The sequence below is a fragment of the Perca flavescens genome, chromosome 1 (assembly GCF_004354835.1).
Source record: "Perca flavescens isolate YP-PL-M2 chromosome 1, PFLA_1.0, whole genome shotgun sequence".
Lineage (NCBI taxonomy): Eukaryota > Metazoa > Chordata > Actinopteri > Perciformes > Percidae > Perca > Perca flavescens.
The window spans coordinates 28,851,554-28,875,474 of NC_041331.1; the positions used below are offsets into that span (position 1 = coordinate 28,851,554).

The window sequence follows — 23,921 nt, forward strand, 5'->3', positions numbered from 1 at the left end:
TCTGGAATTTTCTTTGGGATTCTGTCTTTCACTGTTAGAATGTACATATGATTAAAATTGTAGATTTTTGCATTCTTTGTAAGTGGGCAAACCTGCAAAATCAGCAAGGGGTCAAATACTTATTTCCCCCACTGTATAAATGTAATGAATTATTATTATTATTATTACTGCAGGAAAAAGGGAACCAACAAAACAGTCTGCAGCCTGATACACAAAACCCACAAGTTATTAATAGTTAAGAACTATGAAGCTATGTTAATACGATAGCAGTAATACAGTAGGCCTATTTCTTGGCAGATGTTTTGAATTTACCAATGACAGCCTATCTTCAGCAAGTATCCCAGTAAGCCATTCCACTGAACCCACTTGCACTATACATAACTGTGAAACTGGGACATCTAAATGGAATGCAGCCATCATATTAGTTTTAACTGTATTTTTTCTGCTATGACAGATCTAAGTGTCTGTAGTGGGAGAGGCCTACAGTCTATAGGAGTAACTTTTAGATGAAAATGACGTGTTTTAATTAAAGGCATGATGCGTCTGCTTTTGTTCATTTCAAGCACACTGTGCATACTAAGACGCGTTTATTAGTGAGGTAACCTGCTGTAACTTGTGGTAGTAATTAAAGACACTTAGACCTCTGGGGATATGCATACATGGATGGATGAATGCAGAGCAGTGGTCCTCAATCCTGGAACAGGTAGATGCAAGCAGGTTTATTGCTGTAACTGAAATCATCTTGCATTTCAGCTCATGAGATGACCAGAGAACAAATCAGTAAGGCTCGACCTTCCCAATGACTAGAACAATGTGTAAAAGTGTCCTCAAAAATCGTGAACAAAAACTATCAAACCAAATAATGACAAACTACTTGCACAAAACTTGAACATTTCATTTCAGACATAAGGACAACAGTGTTGCTCTAATTCAAATCAGTGGTGTGTACACCAGTGATTTTAATCAAGAAAGTGGAGTCCATCAGTCTCAACGTCGTAAAATAAAAAACTGTCCACCTGATGGATACAGTTTGTCCAAGTATAATATATTATAGTAGATTAGGTCAGTGTGGCTTTGGTTCCCTCAGCTCAGCATGGTGTTGGCAGATGCTACTGACTCAGGAAACGCTATCCTGGACAAAGATCAATGTCTTTAAGGAGAGAATAGTAATACTTCAATATGCCAATAGGTCTTATTTATTTAAGACAACATTGTAAAAAGCTCAAGCTACTCGAGATGGAGTGTGTCCATCCCGTGTCCATGTGTGTAGAACATGCAACAAACAAAAAGACACAATTTTTCAATTCTTTACATTTATTAAGAATGTAAAAAGAACAGCAAGGTATGTATCCTTCTTAGACATAATGAAAAATCTAAACAGGGGATGACTCTAGGAAGAATGAGTGAACAGGAGTGCTGATTTAGAATAAGTTTGCTAGAGCACAAATACAAGGATGGAATAATAGCAGAAACTGAAGGCAATAACTGTGGTAAACAGGAGAAAAGGGTTGATTTCAAATGATGGAAATTGTGAGTGGATATAAAAAAATGGAAAATCCGCTCCCCAGATTAAGCCTGACCAAGAGGCCACTAGAAGCATATTCTGGATCAACACTCCTATTTTAAGAAACTTGTTGTAAAGGGGCCAAAATCAACAGGTGAATGTGGAAAGAACAGACCAAAGAGAAAAGCAAAGAAAGGGGAACATATCCCTCCTCAGTCCTTCCTCAGTGGTACAGTCTGCTCACTGATGCCCTCCTTAGTGATGATGCAGACCCGCAGGGCATCTCCGGTGTAGACATCTCTCTCTGCGGCTGAGATGAAAACATCTTTGACCAGCTGAACGGCCTTTTCCTGAGTCAGAGGAACATGCTGTACACCCTCCATGTTCTTGAAACCAATCTGTGGAAGGACGTGTTGGAAAGAGAGACCGACGTAAGCATCCCTTTGTAAGGAAACTTGGTTGGAGCACTGCATTGTCTGAATACCTGATGAGTAGGGTTGGGTACCGTTCACATTTCAACTGATACTGGTACCTGGATTTCAGTACCCTTTTCAGTATTTTGCTATATTTATTTATTTATTTATTTATTTATATATTTTACAATTTCAGTTGTAAAAAATTAAGTCCAAACTTCTCAATTTCAAAATTGTTAAAATTAGAACATTTTGTTATTTAGAACATTCTACACCTTACAAAAAATAAGGACGAGTTAGGTACCCAACCCTACTGATGACATAAACATAGTGGGATTATGGAAACAAAAGGTCAGCATGCAATGGGTAATATTTACCTGGTTGTCCAGAAGTGGCTGTAGCATGGCACTTGCCGATCCTCCGGCCTTGTAGGTGTCTCTCTGGTAGGAGCCCACTGGGTCAAAACTGTACACTGCTCCCTTGCCTACATTAGAAATATGAAAGATTACAAATAAAAACTGTTATTACAAAGAACATAGTCAAAACTTTAAAAACTTCCAAAAAACACAAACTTAGCGTGTGATACAATGAAGCACAATATCAGGCAACATTCCCTGTCCCCTACAATCATCACATACAAGAAACATAGCTACAGCCTAAACATGTAGCTCCAGAGCATACAATCCAGAGCGTATGCATACAAAAGTGACACATTTACTTAATGTCAGCAGCATTGAAGTACATACCATGTTCATCCAGTCCTCCGATGATGTTGTAGACGTAGTAGGGGAAGAACCTCCTGCCGTACAGGATGGTGGACAACATGGCTGCGATGGCGCCGCTGGTCATTATCTTATTGTTCGAGTGTTTGTACATCTGAGAGAGGGGCAGGGTGTTAGTAACAATTAAGTAACCTGCGACATCCACTGTAGATCTTTTGTAGGGGTGCAGGACGCAATTCACTTAAAGAAAAGTAACAAGGATGATGTCCTTATTGTTAATTGTGACACTGGACATTATTAGAGATAGATATTTTACTGTAAGAGATTTTTAGGATAATTCTGATTGAAAACAAAAAAATATAAAATGTCATCATTAAGGACAACAAGGCACATCAGAATATCTGCCTTATGTCAACTCTGTCTTGGATACCATTACGAACAACAGACACTGGTGTGCAAGCAGAGGCAGGACAGTCAGCAGAATTAGATCATTTTTAAAGCCGCCTACACATGTGCCACTGTTTTCCTTCAGGATGAGACTAAAGAGAGAAAAACCTTTCTGCACCTTTAGTCTGGCATCAATGATTTTCGTCAGAGTCAAGCAGTCGCCATGAAAACCGCTGCAGCCAATGACAGTTGTGTCTGTCCTGTGAGGGGAAGAAGCACACAAAAAAACAGTGACAATCAGCATACTGAAATGTTCAACTGGTTTAAGATTCATGTAGCTATTAAGTGATTTTAGATACCAACTGGTGCTTTGCTAAAGCTAGTCGCTGAGCACAGAGCAGGAACCAACTACACTCCCCATCGTAAAAGAGTATCTGAGCAGACCTGCAGTGACTTCAGCGGTTGCACTCCAAATGTAACTGATAAAAGGCTTTTAATACATTCACACAGAACTATGAAAGTAATAGGTGATGGACCAGCTAAAGATTGACATGTGGTGTCTTGATACCGGCCGATCTACCCTTCATTGTTAGTGGAGTTAAGTGACGGTGCAAACTTACAGCTTGTAGCATTTTGGTGAGTCGCGGCTGTGGATTGAGTAGCCTTCACTCAGCCTGGTGTCTGAGGCTACGATGGCGAAGTCTTCCCCAGCAACAGCTAGTACGGTTCTAGGGAGGGAACACAACACAGAGTAGTTCATTAATCTTATAAACCACCTCACCACAGAGAGAGGAAAATGGACTGTTGTCCCAGACACTTGCTAACAAAAGCTAAGCTACGGTTTCGAAACTGAAACTGTTATTAGCTAGCTAATCACTATCTTTTTCTCTATCTATTTGCATATTAAGATTAAGTGAGGAAGCTTTGTGTCCTGGACAAAGAAAGTCTGCTCTGTTCGCATACTTTTAATCAACTTCACCTTTGTTTAGTTTCATTTAGTTAGCTAACGTTAGTTAGCACAGCCCAATTGGATGTAAACGTTAGCTAGCAGGCTAGCTAACCAGACAGCGGTTGGAAATTCATACTAACCCTCCGTTGAAAGAGTATGGTGAGAACCGGTGCTCTACTGGACCAGTATAATGATAATCTCTCATCTTCCCCGGGTCTTCAAACGTATGAGAAGAAAGCATTTTAATTGCAGGAAAACAACGGTGTTAAAGATATGTTAGTCCGGTAAACTCGCTGTATCACTGCAATATGGCAGCCTCTTCTTTTACTGTCATCACACCCGCGTGTTCAGATGTAATCTGAGCGGGAGCGCCCCGCACAGGCTGTTCGACGCAGAGCAGGAGCCGACCCAGTGGGCGCTAGACTGGAGCGAGGCCAGGTTTGACCATTTTATTTCTGACAATTTCACTTTTTTAGAATTAGGTCATTCTTTATTATTTGTAGGTCACTTAAAATTAAGATACCAATAATTGCACATTCCAGTTTTGCTGGACTGTATGTTAGACCAAAAAGATCTATGGGACATGTCTTGACAATGATATTAATATGAATTAAATTATCTGTACAATAACTGAATGCATCAAAACTTACTAACGTTAAAATCACCACAAATAATTCCCAAAATACTCAATTTCATGCACATTTTTCGCTCAAACATCCAAAGGACCATTAAAGGCTCAAACACTAATAAGTTCAATAGGTAAAATGTGACAAAAAAAAACTAAGCAGTACACATCTACCTTTTCAGCACACTAAAGATTGTTTTGCTCTTTGGAATCAAAACTGGGATTCAATTAAACACCGTACACAATAGGTAAGAGATAATAGGAGTATTTTAAAGTATTTTTTTATTGAAAAAAAACCCTACAAATTATGACTTAATAATTCAGTGACTATGACATTAGCACCAAACATTTCTTAAACAAACTCTTGCTTACTGAGAGACAATACAAAATTCAAAAATCATTTAAAAAAAATAATACAAAAATGTCTTTCAAGCTGACTGCAAAAATATCAGTTGACTAATCATAGCTGATGGGTAGTTAGTTTCAATGTAATTGCAGTGAGTGGTTACATTTTTGTATAAAAATCAATAGTGGATGGTTGACATCAAAATCAATACATGTAAATTGAGACACTTTGTTTCAGTAATCAAGACTCGCATAAATAGCTTCTGCAGCCATGATGTCGATCACAGCCACTGTCTAATACATTTCATCACACAGAACCACAAGCACCATGTCATCATTTAAGACAAGACTTAAATTTGGTTGCTTTATACTGGCCTGCCGCATTAAATAAATGTTCATTAAAAATACAACACCATACAAAAATGTTTTGAAAGTAACTAAATTACATCAGTGAGTTCGTTGACATTGTGATTTTTTTCAGCAGTACAGGATCAAAAGCACCATTTGTTAGACTAAAACAAATTTCTGACTGAAGAAATGACTTTGCTGGCTGTTAGTGGTTAGCAGATCACAGGATCCAGTGCAGTACATTTGGATGGATTTGATTTACAGATTGGCTGTCAACATTATTTAGCTTCTGCAAATGATTGAACAAATGACTTAATGTGCATTTGTGTCGAAATTTGGTCAACGTATCGTGGTTAATGACGCTGTTGATCATTTTTGAGCTGACTTGGACTTCTTAGGTGTTTTGGCTCCTCCCTTCTTCTTGGGTGTGGTGAAATCTTTGTCGCAAACCTCACATACCCAAAGGCCTGAGGAGACAGAGAGAATGAATGAATTGCTATAAAAGAGACAAAGACGAAACCAATTTTTTTTTAAAGCAGATACACTAAGTGAATGTGCTCTCTCATAGTGTTTGTTTGTCACCGAGTGAAATGCCGATCAAGACTGTTGTTCAAGTCAAGTAAGTGGTTGTGTATCTGTCTGCCTGTGTGTGTGTGTGTGTGTGTGTGTGTGTGTGTGTGTGTGTGTGTGTGTGTGTGTGTGTGTGTGTGTGTGTGTGTGTGCATGTGCGTCCACTCACCAGTAGGTATAGAGTCCATGCCTACGCAGAACGTGTGGTACCCTCGGTCACATTTGTCGCAGAACATCATCTCGTCCTCATGGTGGGGCTGCTGACAAACGGTGCACGTCTTACACTCCATACACTGCCAGCAGTACGTCTGGATCACACCCACCAGCTCCTTGCTCATGTCCAAGCAGGTTGGGTGGCCTAAATTGTTCGGACACAGATTCACATGCACAGAACCAAACATGCATAAACACAGCCACACATACACACAGAAATAAGTACACACCGCATGCACACAGACACACATTAGGAAGACAAAAACACAAAAGACACAAATTCAGACATAAGGTGAACAGGCACATCCACACACGTGAATTCACTGTCCTGTTATTTCAGAGGACTTCAACACATGAAGACACCACCATTAGAAAAGAAACCTCTAGAATCTACTCACATCTATTCTAAAATAAGCTTCAAAGTATTGTCAGAAATACTTAAAACATATACAGTTATAGATACCCATTGATATTAAGCAGGACTATCCTAAAACAAACTAGTTTAATGATTATGTGACATGCATAGCTTTTTTTCTCCATGTTGTCGTTAACTGTCAGGTTTGATCCGGTCTTTAGATGAATAGCTGTACAGACATTCTTTTAATCCACAAATTACTTTGTAATCACAAAGTCAGTGTTGATAATTTGAAGTGAATTATATATTACTTGAAATTACACAAGCTTTTCTTTCTAAATGTCAACGCTCACAGCAGATAAACAAGGCAGTATAAACATTTGCGTGAAAGTATAAAACTTGCTTTGCTTATACACAATGAAATTAAGTTGGCTTGTGGTACAATGGACAACTGGACATTTACTTTCACTGATAAGAGATGGTTCATTAGTCAATGATAATCACTTCAATCATCTGTTAATTGTATGTACCACTGATGTTAAATGATGAATTAGAGTCAGAGGGACAACTGATTTATGGTCACTGCTTAGGTTAATCATTTTATTCTGGGGATCATTTATACAAAAACAAATACATGGCGTTAAAAGTGGCTAAATTGTGCAGATGTATATATAAAAAAACTAAATATAAAAACAGGAAACTGTGTGAACTTACCGCTGTTATCACATTGGGAGCAGTGAATGAGAGCCTCTGGCTTGCCCCTCTTGTTGGCTTCTTTACCCTTCTGGCAAATGCCACATATAGCATTGGGAATGACCTTAGGCTGCAAGGGCAGAATAATGCTATAAAAACCATGTGTATCCTTCAGTCATGGACAAAATAGTTAAACAAATGTTCAATGCCTGGAGAAAAAATAAAAAGAGCACTTTATCTTGTATAAAGAAGTCTTTTTCTACTTTTGGTGGCATAATACATGAATTACATTATATTGATTGGTTTAAACACTTTAAACACAAATTGCATCACTTGGCATCAAAGCTGTCGTCCAACAAAGTTTGATAGTTTTAAATGTTACCAATCTAGTTACTTTTTAGTCTTTGTGGCAAGGAGCATCCCCAGGTTACTGGGCCTCAGAGCACTAAACCCAATTCTTCACAATAAACTGCAACAGTGTACAAAGTACCAGACAATTAAAACTTATCTCAGGGTGCAAATACAAGAACAGTGTATGGTGTCTAACAAGACCCTCTTGCATGCATGTGGCATCTGTACTCAACGTTAGATTTATTGTCACTGTAGTGTTGGCATAGCTGACTGACTAAGGATCTGGCAGTTGCTTTCTAAACATCATAACTTTCAGTGCAACCGGTTCAGAGAGGAAAGAACCAGAGCAGAAGATAAGGAGGATTGGGGCCATTTAAATCAGGATGTCACCAAGGTAAAACATTTAACCCTTTAAAACTAACCCCTCTACAGGAAGCCACATAATTAAAACAAGGATGATTGATCAATATTTTATATTTGGACTGCAACAGCCTTAGCTTAAACTAAAATCAACAATGTGACTCAAACGTTCAACAAGTTAACACAATTGGTGCAACTGAAGAGCATAAAATAATATGTATGTGCTAAGGTGAGTTTGTTTTACGGCATTCCTTAGGATACAGTAGTATCCCCCAAATCAACCAAATCTAATCTATAAAATTAACTTTACTTTCCTGTTATTCAGGAGGTAAACATGACTAACTAAATCCTCAAGATAGTGACAACCTTCATTAAAATCCCCTCTGACAGGAAGTGAGCAGGTTACACTTAATAGCCGTGGGAACAAAACTAAGGGTCAATAAAGGACATGGTTTGGGGATGATGAAAATCCAGGACTAGAAACAAAGCAGAGAACTAAACTAATAGACAGACAGCAGCAGGAGAGGGAAATAAGAAAAAGTTAGAGCTGGACGCAGCCCCTTGTGTACATTTTCATACATACTCACTATACATATGCAAATACACACACCAATATTTCTATCTTAAAATTCAACAGTTCATCCCTTTGGCCTCATTGGATTACTGAAATCATTAGTGGAAGGATCGCCCCAACTGCTATTGTAAACTGACTCTTTATAACTGTAAAAATGTATTTGTGGCCACATGAAATGCTTACATTACAAGCAGTGTCCAGCCAACGTTATTAGGTCCAATGAGTCTGCTTAATGCCAACACGTCTCTTCAGTGGAAACATCCACACAGAAAAATAGAACATGAGCAGTTCATGAGGTTGAATCCTGTTTTATTCTAAATTAACTGAATTTGGTCAACAAAAGAAATGCTGTATATTATGCACATAAAAAGAAAAAACTCTCAGAGAACTCACTTGCAGGCATGTTTGCTTTATATAATCTGGTAGCTTTTTTTTTTTTTTTTAAATGGAGTCATATAGCTCTAAACATTACGTATAATTCAGACACAGAGGCATACATACTGAGACACAATTAAGTGGGAACATTGTACTGGCTGACCACACAGATTTTAGATCGGTGGATCGTATGGTTTAAACATCATGTTTTCACTTTAATTGAGATGTCTATAATGTAAATAAGTGTTAGGGTAATGCCAACCTGTTAGCTGTGCCTCACAACTTCCCATCTGTCTCGGCCAAATGATGTACATTATCGAGTGAAACTGAACTCTACTCAACCTCATGACAACAATGGCCCTCATCAATCATTCCTTAATTCAATATATCTGACATTCAACATAAAAACTTTCTGAGCTCCTTCTGAAAATCAAACCAGCACCGCACACTTTGGGTTGACCAAAAGCAATAAAGGGAAACTCTTAAAATAAAATAAAATACTAATAGTCAGAAATAATCTGCTGCAGCTGATGTTAATGTGATTAATATAATATTATTGTATGCAACTGCATTACACAGTGAATATTTGTATCTCCATAATGTCTCATCTATGTATAATCTTGGAATATCCTGGAATCATTAACATGTCATGTTAACCAGAGCTACTAAATAATGGATCCTACATACTTGACCTTTGTATACTGCGTTTTTCCCCCCAATATAGAAATGCCTGAAAGCTATTACACATCTAGGTCTTTTTGTACTCATCACAAATTGATACAGCACAGGTACATTATGTTATTGACTAATTCTAGTGAATTCTGGCTACCAACATGCTATGTCTGTGGGATCAAAAGCATATGCAAAATGATCTGATGAATAATAGTCAAGTTGAAGTTAAGTCAAACTTAAACCCACTAAAATGGGTAGCCGTTTTAAACAGACACTAGCAAGGACCATGCCCACACCACAAAGCTGAGCTGAACCTAACTGGACTTACCCAGGTCCATCATACTAGTATTAGCAAATTTGATGTTTTGGAAATTTTCTTCTGCAAGGCTGAGGATCGGGAAAAAAACAAAACCAAAAAAAAAAACACAAATCAACTAGCACAGTGGGCTGTAGGGAACAAGTGGACTGAAATAATGCTATTTTCCCATATACAGTCCTTTGAACATTTAGATTAAATTCAATGCATGTATTTAAAATGAGTACCAAAGACATGCCATGACTGGGTGTTAAAGAAAGATAAGCTGGTGTGGGGCTTGTCCAGCAGAGTCAAAAACCTAGACAGACAGCATATAGACTACTTCTAGCTCAGCTCAGCTCAGCAACAGTGTGAACAAGGTCAGCATGGCCTCATCTCTCCAAGATGACATTATAGGGACAGGTAAACCCCATGTCAAACAACTGTTTGATACTTAACAGATTAACAGTACATCACATGGTGTATAAACAAAGCATATTATCATACCAATAAACACTTAAAACATTAGGGTTAGTGCATTCTACACTTCAGATATAAATGTTAAAATTCTCTAGTGTTAACATCAACTACGTTTTCAAAGCAACCACAAATTGTATGTGGTTTATATTTTCTATATTAGAGTAACAAAATGACTTTTCTTTTCAAAAATGAAACAGAAAAACTAGCAGCCAACATCCAAATACTTGTCTAGGAAGTATCTTTTTTTTTTTGACAAGTGAGGACAGACAAGAGGTATATTAAAGACATTCAAAAGGAAAAACTTAAAAAAGTTCAAATTTGTCTTCGCTGAAAACCCCAAAAAGTGCAGTGAAAAAGAAACAAGTGAAGTGTTCCTTTAAAATGTTCTTATTGCTCACAGTCTGGTACGAAGAGAAAAAAAAGCCATGTGGCAATCATAAAAACAAAAACTGAAGACAGGACCCCCAGTGTTAGACTCTGTGTGTGCGTGTGTGTGTGTGTACCAGGTTGTCCCAGCTGAAAAGCTGACAAACTGTTGCAGCCGGAGAACAAAGTGAAGAAAGTGATGGGTGCAGAATGGATTGAGTAAGGGAGTGGTAGCAGTAGAAAGAAGAGGAGGGGGTATAAAAGTGCTGCTGCTGTTGTTGGAGAAGAGTTCAGGTGCTTTTGTCCTCTACCTTGTACCCTGGGGTGGCTTTGTGGGAGGCAGAATGGCGCTGGCTGCCATCTTTGCCCGGCGTGGATGTCCTGTCTTTGGCCTTGGCCTTGTTGCCCAGTCTACCTCCTCCTTCCTGGCTCTCGACGTCTGATGTGTTGCCTGAAGAACTGTCCTGTAGAGAAAGAGAAGAGGAGGGAGGAAGAGTGAAGGACAAAGGGGTTAAGAGTGATGTGTAATAATGTATTTAATTATCTGAGTCAAGTTTAGTAAAAAGGTAAATGATTCTGACATGGGACCTAGAATATACCATGCAGTTGCTTGCACATCAGCATAATAACCTTCTACCACAAAGCATCTGTACCACTAATCTAGGATGGACGGTTGATCTGAAACGGATAGGTTACTAGAGTAGTTGTATACAGCCTAATGTCTTACAGATGACTTGTTCTTTTTATCACCCTTGCCATCCTCTGCGTCGTCTGAGTCTGGTTCTGAGTCCAGCGCAGGGAGCTCTGGATCCAGTGGAGGCTCAAACAGAGCTGTGTTCAGTGGCAAGTATCGCAGCTCATTGGGAGAGTACCTGTCGTTCACAACACAATGATGCATCAGGGTAAAACGTTCAGCACAGCGATAAATAATGCAAGCTGAAAGCCTATCCAGAAAACACAGTTTCACTCAGGAAAAGGTAACATCATTTTGAGTTTATTATCTTAAATACATAGAGGCCAATTGTAAGCAAAGCAATTATCCAAGTGTGTACCTTTTGTAGTATTCTTGGAACTGTCCTGGTATGAGAGCCACAGGGTAAGGCCCTGTCCTCGTCAGGTCTGGAGCCAGCACCTTGAACCTGCCCTGGGGCACCTGGATAATCTGAGAAAACACACAAAAACACAAAGCTCTTTTTCTAAATCCCTGTAGAATCTCACCAAGTTAGCTGAAGCACCGCTTTGGACTCACATGTGTTTGAAGGTCAAAGTACGCTCTCCTCTCTTCCATACGCTCCCTGTTGAAATTGCTATTGAACTCTGCAGCTTTTTTAGCTGCCTTCTTAATGTACTCAGGGACCTTGCTGGCCTCCACCTTCTGAGGGTTCTGCTGCTGCATTTGCTACAAGAGACAACAGACAAAGACTGTACAGTAAGAGATATGTACATATATGGACAGGGATGTTAGGAAACAATACAATCATGATTGTTTTGTGGTTCGTATCCTATCGCCTACTGGCTTGGCGAGCTCGGAGAACAAAGTGACACAAAGCAGTGTTCAGTTCACAGTGTTCTAAAGGTTTAATGAGACACACAAGGATACATTTTCTAACAATCACTCCATTCACTTAGATGCCGTGAGAATAGAAAGATAAGAGACAGGCTCCTGCATTTCTTGGGTATGTATGAATAATTAATTTGTATTTTAACTATTTTACCTTCTTATTAACCTGTGCTATATTAACGCATCCCTCACGAGTGATGCAGCCTATTTCATCTTTTCATTATTGCTTGTTACTGCTTTGCATGGTTGAACAGTGCTAGAAGAAGGCTTAGGTCTATGTTGCTTGGCTGTGTTCTGATGCTTGCATGGCTTCTTATACTGAATGTGGATACCTTTTGATGTGTAGCTATGCTAATGTTTTGCTGCTTCCTGTAGCTCTGCATGGCCAACTGAGAAAGCTTATCTGTTGTTTTAGTGGTCTTTATAGTGTCTTGTTGACTGCTATCTGTATAGTTTAACCTGTACTAATGTCTTGCTGCTTCCTGCTGCTCTGGTCTAAAATCATCTGGCCAAAGGACTACAGTTGAAAATTAGCCGGCTGGCTAACACTGGCACATTTACAGAAATGTTGATTAATGTGTGTTGTCCTTTATAAATAAAGAATAAGAATAGACAGGAGGATTGGTTCAGGTTGGTTCACGCATATACATCTTCAGGCAGGAAAACAATGTTACAATTGTAACATATTTACAGCAGTGGAGGACTTTCATTAAATGCATTACTCCAAAATAAAAAAAGACAGTAACCATCAGCCCCAGGATATTTCTTTTTTTACTTGTTTGTATACTTACAGAGTACTCTTTAGCTATTCTCTGCCGCTCTCTCTCCTGCAGTATGACTGAATACTCTGAATGTTTGGTGGGATACTCCTTTATCATCAGATCTATCACCTCGTCACTCCGCAGAGCTGTCAGACCTGGAAACAAACAAAAGACACACTCTGTGCACACTTGGACTGCATCAAGCACACGGATGACTTGCACAGAAAAAATATTATTTCCAGAGTAAGTCTCATAAACAAGGCACCAGGATATTTGCGCTCCAAATGCACTGTATTAAGAGAACATTAGGATTTCAACAAAGTGAAACAATTCTCTCTGGTCTGAGAGTGTCAGGTGTGGCTCCTACCCAGAGTGCACTGTGTTTCAGTAATGACGTTCTGTTCACGCAGGTAAAGCTTCTCTTTGTGGGACAAGTCTCTTCTCTCCATATCTACAGCGTGAAAAAGCAACAACATCACTGGTCGAGGAACAGCTTCCTTCTTCATTCAGGTCAGAACATATGTAAAAAAGTGTCATTACAGCTGTATGACAGCAGACAAACAACTAAGCACAGCTACTAGTCAATGCCTATACTTGTATTTTTACAAGTACTAGCAAATAAATGGTATTATAGTATAGAATAAATAATATTTTTAAGAAAAAGAGCACCACTTTATCCTTGAACACTTTACCTTTAAAAAAGGTACAGTACTGTTTTATATTTTTACTTCAGTCTTACCAGGGTACTTCCTTTTGAATGAGGTGACTCCCAGATACTCGCTGACCTGCTCCTGCAGCATATAATACTCTCCTGTGTCATCTGGAGGCCACTTGTACTCTGTCAGGTTCTCTGCTGGGAAATATGTCGGGCTGGAAGGGGATTGGAGGGACAACAGGAGATGATATTTAAAACTCTTAAAAAAAATAAAAATAAAAGATCAGTCTTTGGTGGTTTTGCTTAACAAGCATGGAGAATATAAAAAGGGAGATGGGTGAGACTAACAGGTTCCCAGCTAGCATGGCAAATTCAACCAAAAACCACAATGTAGATAATGTGGAAATTGTATTTTAAAATAAAGTATGTAGAGGGGGAACACATGAAACTGAAGAGGGATACAGTTATGTATTTCAGTTGGATCACATACATGTTAACAGTAAAAATACATTATACATCATCAAATATATTAAATTATAACCAAAACCTTGTCAGCCCTTAAGTTATCAAGACTGCCTAAACAAATCCTGGCAATGCTAATTCGTTGCTCCATGCCAAGCATCAAGCCAACCTACCCAAGGTCTTGAATGAAGGTGTCGCAACTTCGAGAGCTGTCCCCTGAACCCATTCTCCTTCTCTTGGGAGGCTGGCTGCCATCATTGGACTCTTCTTCTATAACATCCTCCTACAGAGGAAAATAAAAACACAGTTTATGACTTTAACAATTATATAATGTGATGATGTTGGCAAATTCCACAGAGCATGCCTGTGTTTACTCACATAAATACCTACTGCTCTTTAGGGGGCACTTTGTATTTAGCTATCTAATTTGTGGTTCGACATTTCCACAGGTATAGAAAATCACTTTGTTTTCATTTGGGCAACTGGGTTCACAGGGAGTTTATTAATAAACCCAGGATAATGTTAATGTCGCTGTAGCTCCTTCTGAGCGGACACATTGATTTATTTCTTTAACAAAATCTGGCTTGTGTCTCTTAAAAATCTTTATCATTTCGACCTACAACCCATCCAAGCACAGCCCTTGATTCCTAAATAATTATCACCCAAACAATTGACAGGAACATACTGTACAGTTGGTGGTGTTTGTCACAGTTGCACACATTTGTACACTACTCTAAGTGTGTACATTTTTAACCTCAGCATCACTTCTGTCATCATAATGGCATCATTCCTAAAACCACATTGTGCATTTAAAATCTAGTTACCTTATACTTCGTCTGCGAGGAGGAAAGGGGAAAAAGAAAACTCAAAAATAACTATAAGCTATATAGTCTATATTAATGTGTTCACTTTTGGAGATTTAACGTTAGGTGCTGTCCTAGTGTGGTCCTTTTACAGCAGAATGAGGGGATATCTGTCTTTCCACAAGGAGACATTTATTGCGCACAAACACCATGTAATTCATGTATTGGCAAAGTGATAACAGAGGCGCATAGAAGGGCTGGCGTTATCGCTGTCATACCACTCATATCAATAGAATTTGACGTTATAATTCTTATATGGACATAAATCATATAACACGTTTTGTGGCACGACACAGAAGATATAAACCATCACTAACATTCAGCACACACTTGAAAACAAAGGGGTGATGCTAACATCGCCATCAGTTGTCATTCATGGACGCAGGTAGCCGTTGGATAGCTAGCTAGCCGTTAGCTGAGCAAGCAAGAGTGCAGAGCTCCGCGGACAGAGCTAACGTTATTTATTATTCGTGTTGTTCGTGCGGAATATAAATTTCACCTTTATCGATTGTGCTCCAGGAGTAGCGGGGTTGCTGTCGCAGGGCGGTCTGACGGGAAGCACAGCCGCCATATTTCTCTAAATCAAGCCTGCAGCTAGGCTAGCTCACTAGCCGCTTCTTCGTTTTCTTCTTCTTGTACAGTTTTGTGGCAGCCAGGCAGTTGGCAAACATTAAGGTCCGCCACCTCCTGGGCTAGAGGGTAGGTTGTGAATGGACTAGCTATTTTCTCGCTTCATCTTAACTGGGATTGGTGTTTCAATTCTATACACAATAATTATATTATTTGGTAATTTAAATATTATGTTAGCTAAGGCTATAAATGATCTTCAAAAAAGTCTGTCTCAAAAGCCTCTAAACACTGTTACGGTAACGATAGCTGGTTAAACAGCACCGCCCTACGGCAGTCTTAAGCAGTTACAATGCTCGGCCCGTTTGGATTGCTTTTATTTTGAAAAAACAACAAGCCACGTACGGGAAGTCGGAGGGGAAATCAGCTGAAATCCGCGGAAAACATCAGCAGGACTATTTTTCACTACTTAGCTAGCTATCCCTATCCAACTTCTATTTCTCCTTTCCTTCCTTTTTGCTGTCAAAACTCCACACAGGCGATGTCTGAGTCATACGGTAAGGAGGCTGTTTTGACAAGTAGCCACCGTTAGCATCTTCACGTAGCTAGGCACAGAGATAGGATGAGGCAGGTGTGCCGAGGGAGCTTTTTTCTCATCGTAAACAGAGATAGCTGACAGGCTAACCGAAGGCTGCTGGCCTTAAAAATGCCATGTCAGCGTACACAATGGCACAGAGGTTATACAGTGTATTTTACTGTGGCTGTGCGAGCAAAATGTATTGAGGTTGTGAGGTTACAAATCCACACAGAGGTTAGCGGAATGGACAGGAAGCTGACGCCAGGGGGGACAGGGCTAGGGTGATGGAGCTGGTCTGAAGACTTGACTGAGCTGTGTATCATGTACAATAGACACAATACAATGATTGTATGGGATACCTATTTAGGTGACAACCATGTTTGTGAGGGATTGATGTCCTAGCTTCACCATTTTACATTAGGATGATCAAGATTTTGAAGTGGAGCTGGGATACTACTGTGATGTTACATAGTCTCACCACATACGTGAGTGCTACTCATAGACTACTGCTATATGTGTAAAGCATAGATAGCTGTGCTGTGTTCTGTAAACCCCAAAGTTATATACTACTATGCTGTATTCTGTTCCTGTGTGTATGCAATACTGATATCAATATTTAAGAGGTATCAAATCATGATTGTTTGCTGCTATTTGTAATTTAACACAAACGCATACAATTAAACAAAATTATTAAAGCGACTAAGATGTGTACTGAGCAGAAAATTTTACAGTTACAAATAACTGGCAATTCCTCTCTTAGACAAACTATATGATGGTGTATAGTGAGTTACACTAAATGATCGCAAAACATATATTTGACATTTCTGTCCTGCAACTTCTTAAGATATCAAATGGCATTTATTATGTTGATACCAATATAACTGTGATGAGCTAATATTGTATGATAATATCGGCACAGCTTTGGCTCTAGTTATGACAATCATGCTTGCTTGTTTGGTATGCACCACTATTTCTGTGTTTTCTTACATCAGATTTCCTGTTTAAATTCCTGGTTATTGGAAATGCTGGAACGGGCAAATCCTGTCTGCTGCACCAGTTCATAGAGAAGAGATGTAAGTCATAAATATTCAACATACTGTTCATTGTTTACTGTTAACAGACAGTTGCTCTGACCTCTAATGAACAGCAATGTAGTTGTAATGAAAAATCAACACATATAAGCATGTGAAAATTTGATCAGCTTTTTTAAATGTAGGTCAGAGAAAGTCCAGATGATTTTAGTCTTTGTCTTGTACAGTGCATTTTCTTCACTGAAAAGATACAATGTAGACCATCACTATGTGTTGCAATTATCTAATTATGAACCCCTTTTTTATTTTGTTTTCCAGTTAAGGATGAATCCAACCACACGATTGGAGTGGAGTTTGGCTCCAAGATCATCAATGTTGTCAATAAAATGGTCAAACTGCAGATTTGGGACACTGCAGGACAAGAAAGGTTCAGGTAGGGAAAAATCCCAAAATAACTGCCTATGGTTAAGGGCAAATGTAATCCCCTCACCCTCTTTCTCAACACATTTTGGACCCTGTGCTCATATGTCATTTATTTCTACCACATGCATAGTGTTTGAATCTAAGTCAGATTTTTCAACAGTTTGTATGCACAACGTAAGTAAACAGTAGTAGCAAGATGGCAGATCGCATTGATTTCCTGTGAGGTTTTGTGCTGTTATTACCGATGTTTGTTTTTATCCCAAAAGCAAGGGTGGACTAACTATTAACAAGACCTCTGCAGGTTCTTTTTTTCAACAAATTTATAATCAATTTGTGTGTGTGTGTGTGTGTGTGTGTGTGTGTGTGTGTGTGTGTGTGTGTGTGTGTGTGTGTGTGTGTGTGTGTGTGTGTGTGTGTGTGTGTGTGTGTGTGTGTGTGTGTGTGTGTGTGTGTGTGTGTGTGTGTGTGTGTGTGTGTCAGGTCTGTGACCAGGAGTTACTACAGAGGAGCTGCAGGAGCTCTGCTGGTCTATGATATCACCAGGTAAATCAGCCAATCGCAAAACAAGATTTAAATTCGCCTCTCTTTTTAAAAATGTAACCTGTCTGTCTCTGTACACTGCAGTCGAGAGACATACAACGCTCTGACCACGTGGCTGAGTGATGCCAGGATGCTGGCCAGTCAGAATATCGTCATCATTCTATGTGGAAACAAGAAGGACCTGGACGCAGACAGAGAGGTCACGTTTCTGGAGGCTTCCCGCTTCGCTCAGGAGAATGGTAGGCTCAACAGTTTGTCATATAGTGGGATGCTTTGATAGTTCTACTCATAACCTCTTAATAATAGTTGGGGAATGTATCTCTCATTAGAACAGAGCTCCAGGCATTGACCTATTATTGTTAGAGGAAGGACTTTTTTGGCGTGTCATTAACACCTAAATTTGAAATTTTATGAAATGATAGCATTTACTTGGGTTCCGATAAGAAGTATGCTGCTCAAAGTAAATGTATTGCATTGTTAAGACTAAGGGCTAAAATAACGTGTGTGTGTGTGTGTGTGTGTGTGTGTGTGTGTGTGTGTGTGTGTGTGTGTGTGTGTGTGTGTGTGTGTGTGTGTGTGTGTGTGTGTGTGTGTGTGTGTGTGTGTGTGTGTGTGTGTGTGTGTGTGTGTGTGTGTGTGTGTGTGTGTGTGTGTGTGTGTGTCAGAGCTGATGTTCCTGGAGACAAGTGCTCTAACTGGGGAGAACGTTGAAGAGGCCTTTGTCCAGTGCGCTCGGAAAATCCTCAACAAGATAGAGTCAGGTAGGAACTGCGACCCTCTCTTATAACCCTAACCCCCGACTCTAAATCGCTTCGTTTCCTGACAGGATCAACAAGGAAGGCTTAGTTAAGACTCCAGACCCAGCACTGTCACAGGTCTCATGGAGAATTGTCATAGTTAAAGTCAGAAACAACTTAACTTAATTATTAAAAAACAATTAAATACTCAATTTAAAATACTCCACAGATCCCACATAATGCTATTTATACTTGATAAAATGAATAACCAGACCTCTCCTCTTTGTATTAAATGTAAGAGAGACGTTGGGACAACATTTCTGGGAGTGTCCTGGATGTCAAAGTGTTGGGAGTAATATAGCACAGGAATTGGGTAAGAAATATATCCAGGGCAGGCCCCTTCATATTTGGTGGTATGTTTGGGCAGTAAAGGGATACAGAGGCAGGATTTTGGGATTCAGCAAAAAAGGTAAGGTGACAGCCATGGGCTATGCAAGCTTATTTTAGCACAGATGGTGTCTTTTATTATTTATTTATTGTATTGTTTGTTATTTCTGAAAATGCAAAGGGCACCGTGTTGTTAACTTTCAAATTTAATGCTAAAAATCAATAAAAAAAAGTGCCATGTTTTCATAGTTGGTGGAGATCCCAACATGAAGCCCACTCTCTCACATCTTCTCTCTTATTTTCAGGTGAGCTGGATCCAGAGAGGATGGGTTCAGGTATCCAGTATGGCGACGCTGCGTTACGACAGCTCCGTTCGCCTCGTCGTGCTCAGGCGCAGGGCACCCAGGAGTGTGGCTGCTAGTGGACGCACCCAGTAACACACAGTACACCGACAAGGTGAAAGAGCCAGTGGGTTTGTACTGTGTGTGCATCATAACATTATATTTTTGCTGTTTTAGACATAAAGACATAAGTTTCACACATATTAAAAAAGGCAGAATAATTTCCTAAAACAGCGAGCACTGTAGTTTTTAGGAAACGTTACTCAAACAGGAGTAAATGTGCATTTCCGGCAGCAGGATGAATGTGGGATTGACTCAAGGTAAACTACAATGCCCGTTTCCATCATTATGAAGATTTTTGACACCCAGTGCAACGCTGTGGCTTACTTGTGTGCTTTAATAGTTTTTGAACAACAATGGAAGTCTGCGGAGAGAGCAATAATCTACAGTATATCAGGCCTTGGTTACACTTGTGATACTTGTTAGTTGGATCAATTCATTGTTATTTCTGGTCTTTTTTACGGGATTTATTGACAATAAAAATATAGAACATCACCAGAATTACTCTTTATTGAAGTTGACTTCACTTACGTGATATTGGTTCAGCCTGCCTTTTGCTTGCAAACCGGAAGTAGGTCGTGCCTCTCCAATTCTTCCCCCAATATGATAAGAGTTGTGAGTTTGTTATTGGGTCAATACTTCCAAATTGTTGATACGCCTCTGCTCATTCCCCAAACATGGCTGCTTACAGCGATGTTATAATGTTTTATGTCTCTCTTTGTGTGTGTTTCAGGCGGGTTTGTGAAGACCAGGAGAAGAACAGCCGCGGGGGACCCAGGGTTCAGGTTGCTATGCTGGTGACTCCTCTCTGACCTTTTGACCTTTCGCACGGAAAACCTTCGGAACCTTTTGAACCTTTGTTGTCATGACTGCACCTGCAGAGAGCTCAAAAGACCTCCCAGCCACGCCCCCACTCAGACCTCTCTGACCATCTCCAAAGTAACCAGAGACCGCCCACCCTGCAACATTCTGCTCTACTATTGGACCAAACCTTCCCCAGCCCTTCAATCAGTATGTGAATTACTGACATGTATGTAACTTCCCTCTCCTACCTTTCTACTTATCTGCCCTCATACCAGCTTACCTCACAACTTAGTACATTTTAGTTTTCTCTACACATCTCTATATATCCTCTATCCCCCCCCTCTCTCCACCCACCTGCTCTGATTGCCTGTTAACTTCCTGCTCACCTGTTTCACACCACTAACAGGCTACCGACTACGCATGCATTTTGCACTCCATGTATACGTTCTTACACACGTTCTCTCCCAGTAAAGTGCCCCAGGCAATGTAGCTACCAAATTCCTACCTATCCAACCCGGTGTTTACATCCCATCATTCTCTCTGTTGCCTTCTTACACATCTGCTTACCTGTCTACCTACCTGCCTGTCTCTTTACACAGCTCTCTGCCTCTCTGAATCTCCCTACAGCATCTTATACCCTGTACAGTGTTTCTGTACATAGACTGTCGCATGTTTTCTCAACAGAATATCAGAGTAACTGAGAACATTATGAAGAGATATATGTATATTAAAGTAGATATCCGCATCTGTTTCATGCTCCACTGTATTATTATCATGTTAAGCTACAATACACTGGCAACTTGTAAGCAATATAGAAGGGGAGTACTGTTTGCAGCAGTTATGTTAATTTGTAAATGGGACAAGCTGATATGGAGACCATTATAGACTAACAAGTTTATGTGGGAAAATTCTGTTTTATTAATGTTCAAGCTTATAGATTGAAAAAGAAGAAATATTTAGAGCATACATTTTGCTTTCTGTTATGTTTAATTTAAATAATTTGGAGTTTGAAAGTTGCATGTCAACTTTTAATTTACAATGGCACATTCAGCGTTCACCATTCAGTTAAATGAATCCTGAATCCAAAGGATCCAAAGGATTCCAGTTATGACTGATCCCTCTCATTTGTAAATGATGCCTGTTTACATGAATACCTCACTGACTTCTGCCAGCTGTGGGGTAATACTAACTTAACGCATTTCAAGTTTTAGAAATGGTATGAAACTATCTGATGTGTGTTTGAGTTTGGTCTCCAAAGATACTTTTATGTTCCGTTCAGCCACATGAAGCTCTCGACAAAAATAAACACTACAACTTGGGAATTTTTCAAATATTTAGATTTAGAGGTGTGTTTTACATAGGTATATTCAAGCATCATGTTGCAACATGTTTGTTTTTTACATGTTTGCCCCTTGACAATTATGCATCCAACTTTGAAATCAAGCACACTTCAAACTTCATATTAGAATTCATCTGAAAGTGGCTTTGGCTGCTTCACGTCAGGCTGCCGTGTTGTGTTTATGTCATCACGTCCTTTGTTTATTTATGGACGTTTGTTTTTCTCTTGTCATTATGAATATCATGGATTTTTAATTTATTGTGTATGATAAAAGCCTATGTTTTTAAAATAAAAAAAAAACTACAACAAATATAGCATTGTCTTTGAAAAACAGTTTTTGTGAATTGATGTCTTTCTTCAAAGAGATTTAATTGAATCTGAATTGAATGATCTGAATAATACGTGTCGTTTGGTAGAGATGAACAGATAACAGGGAACAGACCGGTGGAAAAGTAATTTATTAAAAGCTTTGCACTAGAGGTGGGAATCACCAGAGGCCTCACGATGCGATATCACAATACTAATGTCACGATATGATACTGCGATTTTAAACATATTGCAATATTCTGCGCTATATCACAATTTACCTTTTTTAAACTTCAAATTTGTCCCAATGTAAAATTATGTCCCCAAAAGGAAACTTTGTCCATATCTGTTTTATCTAAAAAGTTAAATTTCTCCGTTTGTTAATCTCACTTCAATTTTATCGTCGCAAAATGGGACCGTCAAGCAGACAAACTGACCAACACATACAGTATATAATAGATCGATACTTGGCGTCTGTGTATCGATACAGTATTGCCACGGAAAATATCACGATACTATGCTGTATTGATTTGTCCCCCCACCCCTACTTTGCACCACAATATTTAACCTCAACAGTATTTTGTAATTGTTACACCCCTTATGTCATCAGTAAATTAGGTCAATTAAATTGAATTAAATGTGATATGTGAGGAACATAAATATAAATATATATTATATATAAAGCCTATATATATATATATATATATATACACATATATATATATATATATATATATATATATATATATATACATATATATATATACATATATATATATATATATATATATATATATATATATATATATATATACATATATATATATACATACATATATATATATATATATATATATATATATATATATATATATATATATATATATATATATATATATATATATATATATATATATATATATACAAACATATATATATATATATATATATATATATATATATACATACATATATATACACATATATATATATATATATATATATACATACATATATATATATATATTTAGGCTTGATGGATCTCATGGATACATTACTAAGTAAACCTAGAGAAACACGTATAAGTATAGTATTAAATATAATACTATACCTTGTCTAAAATTGGCATCAGTAGTCAGTAAATATCTGATTAAAGAGAGTAAACAAGACTGGAATCTGACTGAACATTTGATGCCAACTTTCAGTAAGTGACAGCTTTTCATACTGGGTGGGTTTCAGGTAGTAAAACTGATTGAGGTTTAATACCCAGCCACATCAGCATGGTGTTCCAGCCTAGAGTTGACTTTCATTTTTAGATTTTAATTTTTATTTGACATATACTTTTGAGGTTTGCAGAATTCTTTTCTTTTTTTAAGAGTTGTATCCAGAAAACGCTAACAAATCATTGTTCGACAAAATATGATACCTTATAATAGTTCAACACAGAATTATAATATTGCACTCAGTTTAACACTTTTGTCTGAACTATATTAAAGTTTAACTTAAAAAAAAACCTGAAAAAACTAAATCATTACAATAGTAAGAAATACTGAACTCAAAGTTGCAACAACAAAAACCAAGATTTTGAGAAAATGTTAAATGAACAAATGTAAAGCACAGGCCTCCCATCCTTTTTTTCTGCAAATTATTTAAATCAATAACATCAATAACTATAGTTGTGCAAAGGTGAAAAAAAAAACTTCTCAAGTCTTCATGGCACAGAGATGATTTTATCATAACTGACACAAGGAACCCAAGAGGGATCTGATTGATCTTGGTTTGGATGATGAAAAGACAGGCAGATCCATTGCACAAAGGATTCAAAGTCCATTTTTGTCTTCTTGTGTAATTACAAATAACAATGTGTGACATTACAAACATACAACTACACACATACAAACAAATATACA

At 38.4% G+C, this 23,921-nt stretch overlaps 3 protein-coding genes across 4 annotated transcripts; 1 reads left to right on the top strand and 2 right to left on the bottom strand.

Annotated features, from left to right (window-relative positions):
- Positions 1 to 1,296: 1,296 nt before the first annotated feature.
- On the bottom strand, positions 1,297 to 4,382 carry psmb1 (proteasome 20S subunit beta 1). The gene is made up of 6 exons (XM_028575740.1): positions 4,116 to 4,382; positions 3,647 to 3,754; positions 3,205 to 3,286; positions 2,664 to 2,793; positions 2,295 to 2,401; positions 1,297 to 1,902 (listed from the first exon to the last, which is right to left on the bottom strand). The coding sequence occupies exons 1-6, from the start codon at positions 4,214 to 4,216 to the stop codon at positions 1,717 to 1,719; spliced, it is 714 nt and encodes a 237-aa protein (XP_028431541.1). The 5' UTR covers positions 4,217 to 4,382; the 3' UTR covers positions 1,297 to 1,716.
- Positions 4,383 to 4,872: 490 nt separating this feature from the next.
- On the bottom strand, positions 4,873 to 15,812 carry phf10 (PHD finger protein 10). The gene is made up of 12 exons (XM_028564597.1): positions 15,399 to 15,812; positions 14,210 to 14,319; positions 13,659 to 13,789; positions 13,287 to 13,370; positions 12,950 to 13,074; positions 11,847 to 11,996; positions 11,650 to 11,759; positions 11,325 to 11,469; positions 10,909 to 11,061; positions 7,146 to 7,254; positions 6,033 to 6,221; positions 4,873 to 5,760 (listed from the first exon to the last, which is right to left on the bottom strand). Exons 1-12 carry the CDS (start codon positions 15,468 to 15,470, stop codon positions 5,663 to 5,665), a joined length of 1,476 nt encoding a protein of 491 aa, XP_028420398.1. The 5' UTR covers positions 15,471 to 15,812; the 3' UTR covers positions 4,873 to 5,662.
- Positions 15,418 to 21,984, top strand: rab4a (RAB4a, member RAS oncogene family). Of its 2 annotated transcripts, none has more exons than XR_003690983.1 (8): positions 15,418 to 16,023; positions 17,036 to 17,116; positions 17,393 to 17,507; positions 17,978 to 18,040; positions 18,122 to 18,276; positions 18,703 to 18,798; positions 19,467 to 19,633; positions 20,296 to 21,984. XR_003690983.1 is itself a non-coding variant. In XM_028564702.1 (8 exons), exons 1-7 carry the CDS (start codon positions 16,008 to 16,010, stop codon positions 19,580 to 19,582), a joined length of 642 nt encoding a protein of 213 aa, XP_028420503.1. In that variant the 5' UTR covers positions 15,419 to 16,007; the 3' UTR covers positions 19,583 to 19,617; positions 20,296 to 21,984. The 2 variants fall into 2 exon arrangements, 1 of the variants encoding a protein (XP_028420503.1); XM_028564702.1 differs by having other exon boundaries at positions 15,419 to 16,023; positions 19,467 to 19,617.
- The last annotated feature ends 1,937 nt before the right edge of the window (positions 21,985 to 23,921 follow it).

Bases quoted from the DNA above. Each gene is read 5' to 3' on its own strand.
- psmb1 (XM_028575740.1), bottom strand. From the start codon at position 4,216: ATGCTTTCTTCTCATACGTTTGAAGACCCGGGGAAGATGAGAGATTAT. The intron at 3,755-4,115 runs GTTAGTATGAAT...TTCCCTCCCTAG, and splicing joins CCATACTCTTTCAACGGAGG to AACCGTACTAGCTGTTGCTG. The intron at 2,402-2,663 runs GTATGTACTTCA...TTTCTAATGTAG, and splicing joins CGGAGGACTGGATGAACATG to GCAAGGGAGCAGTGTACAGT.
- rab4a (XM_028564702.1), top strand. The intron at 17,508-17,977 runs GTAGGGAAAAAT...TGTGTGTGTCAG, and splicing joins GCAGGACAAGAAAGGTTCAG to GTCTGTGACCAGGAGTTACT. The intron at 18,041-18,121 runs GTAAATCAGCCA...TGTACACTGCAG, and splicing joins CTGGTCTATGATATCACCAG to TCGAGAGACATACAACGCTC.
- phf10 (XM_028564597.1), bottom strand. From the start codon at position 15,470: ATGGCGGCTGTGCTTCCCGTCAGACCGCCCTGCGACAGCAACCCCGCT. The intron at 13,790-14,209 runs GTAGGTTGGCTT...ATCCCCTTCCAG, and splicing joins ACCTTCATTCAAGACCTTGG to CCCGACATATTTCCCAGCAG. The intron at 11,760-11,846 runs GTGAGTCCAAAG...GTGTTTTCTCAG, and splicing joins ACTTTGACCTTCAAACACAT to ATTATCCAGGTGCCCCAGGG.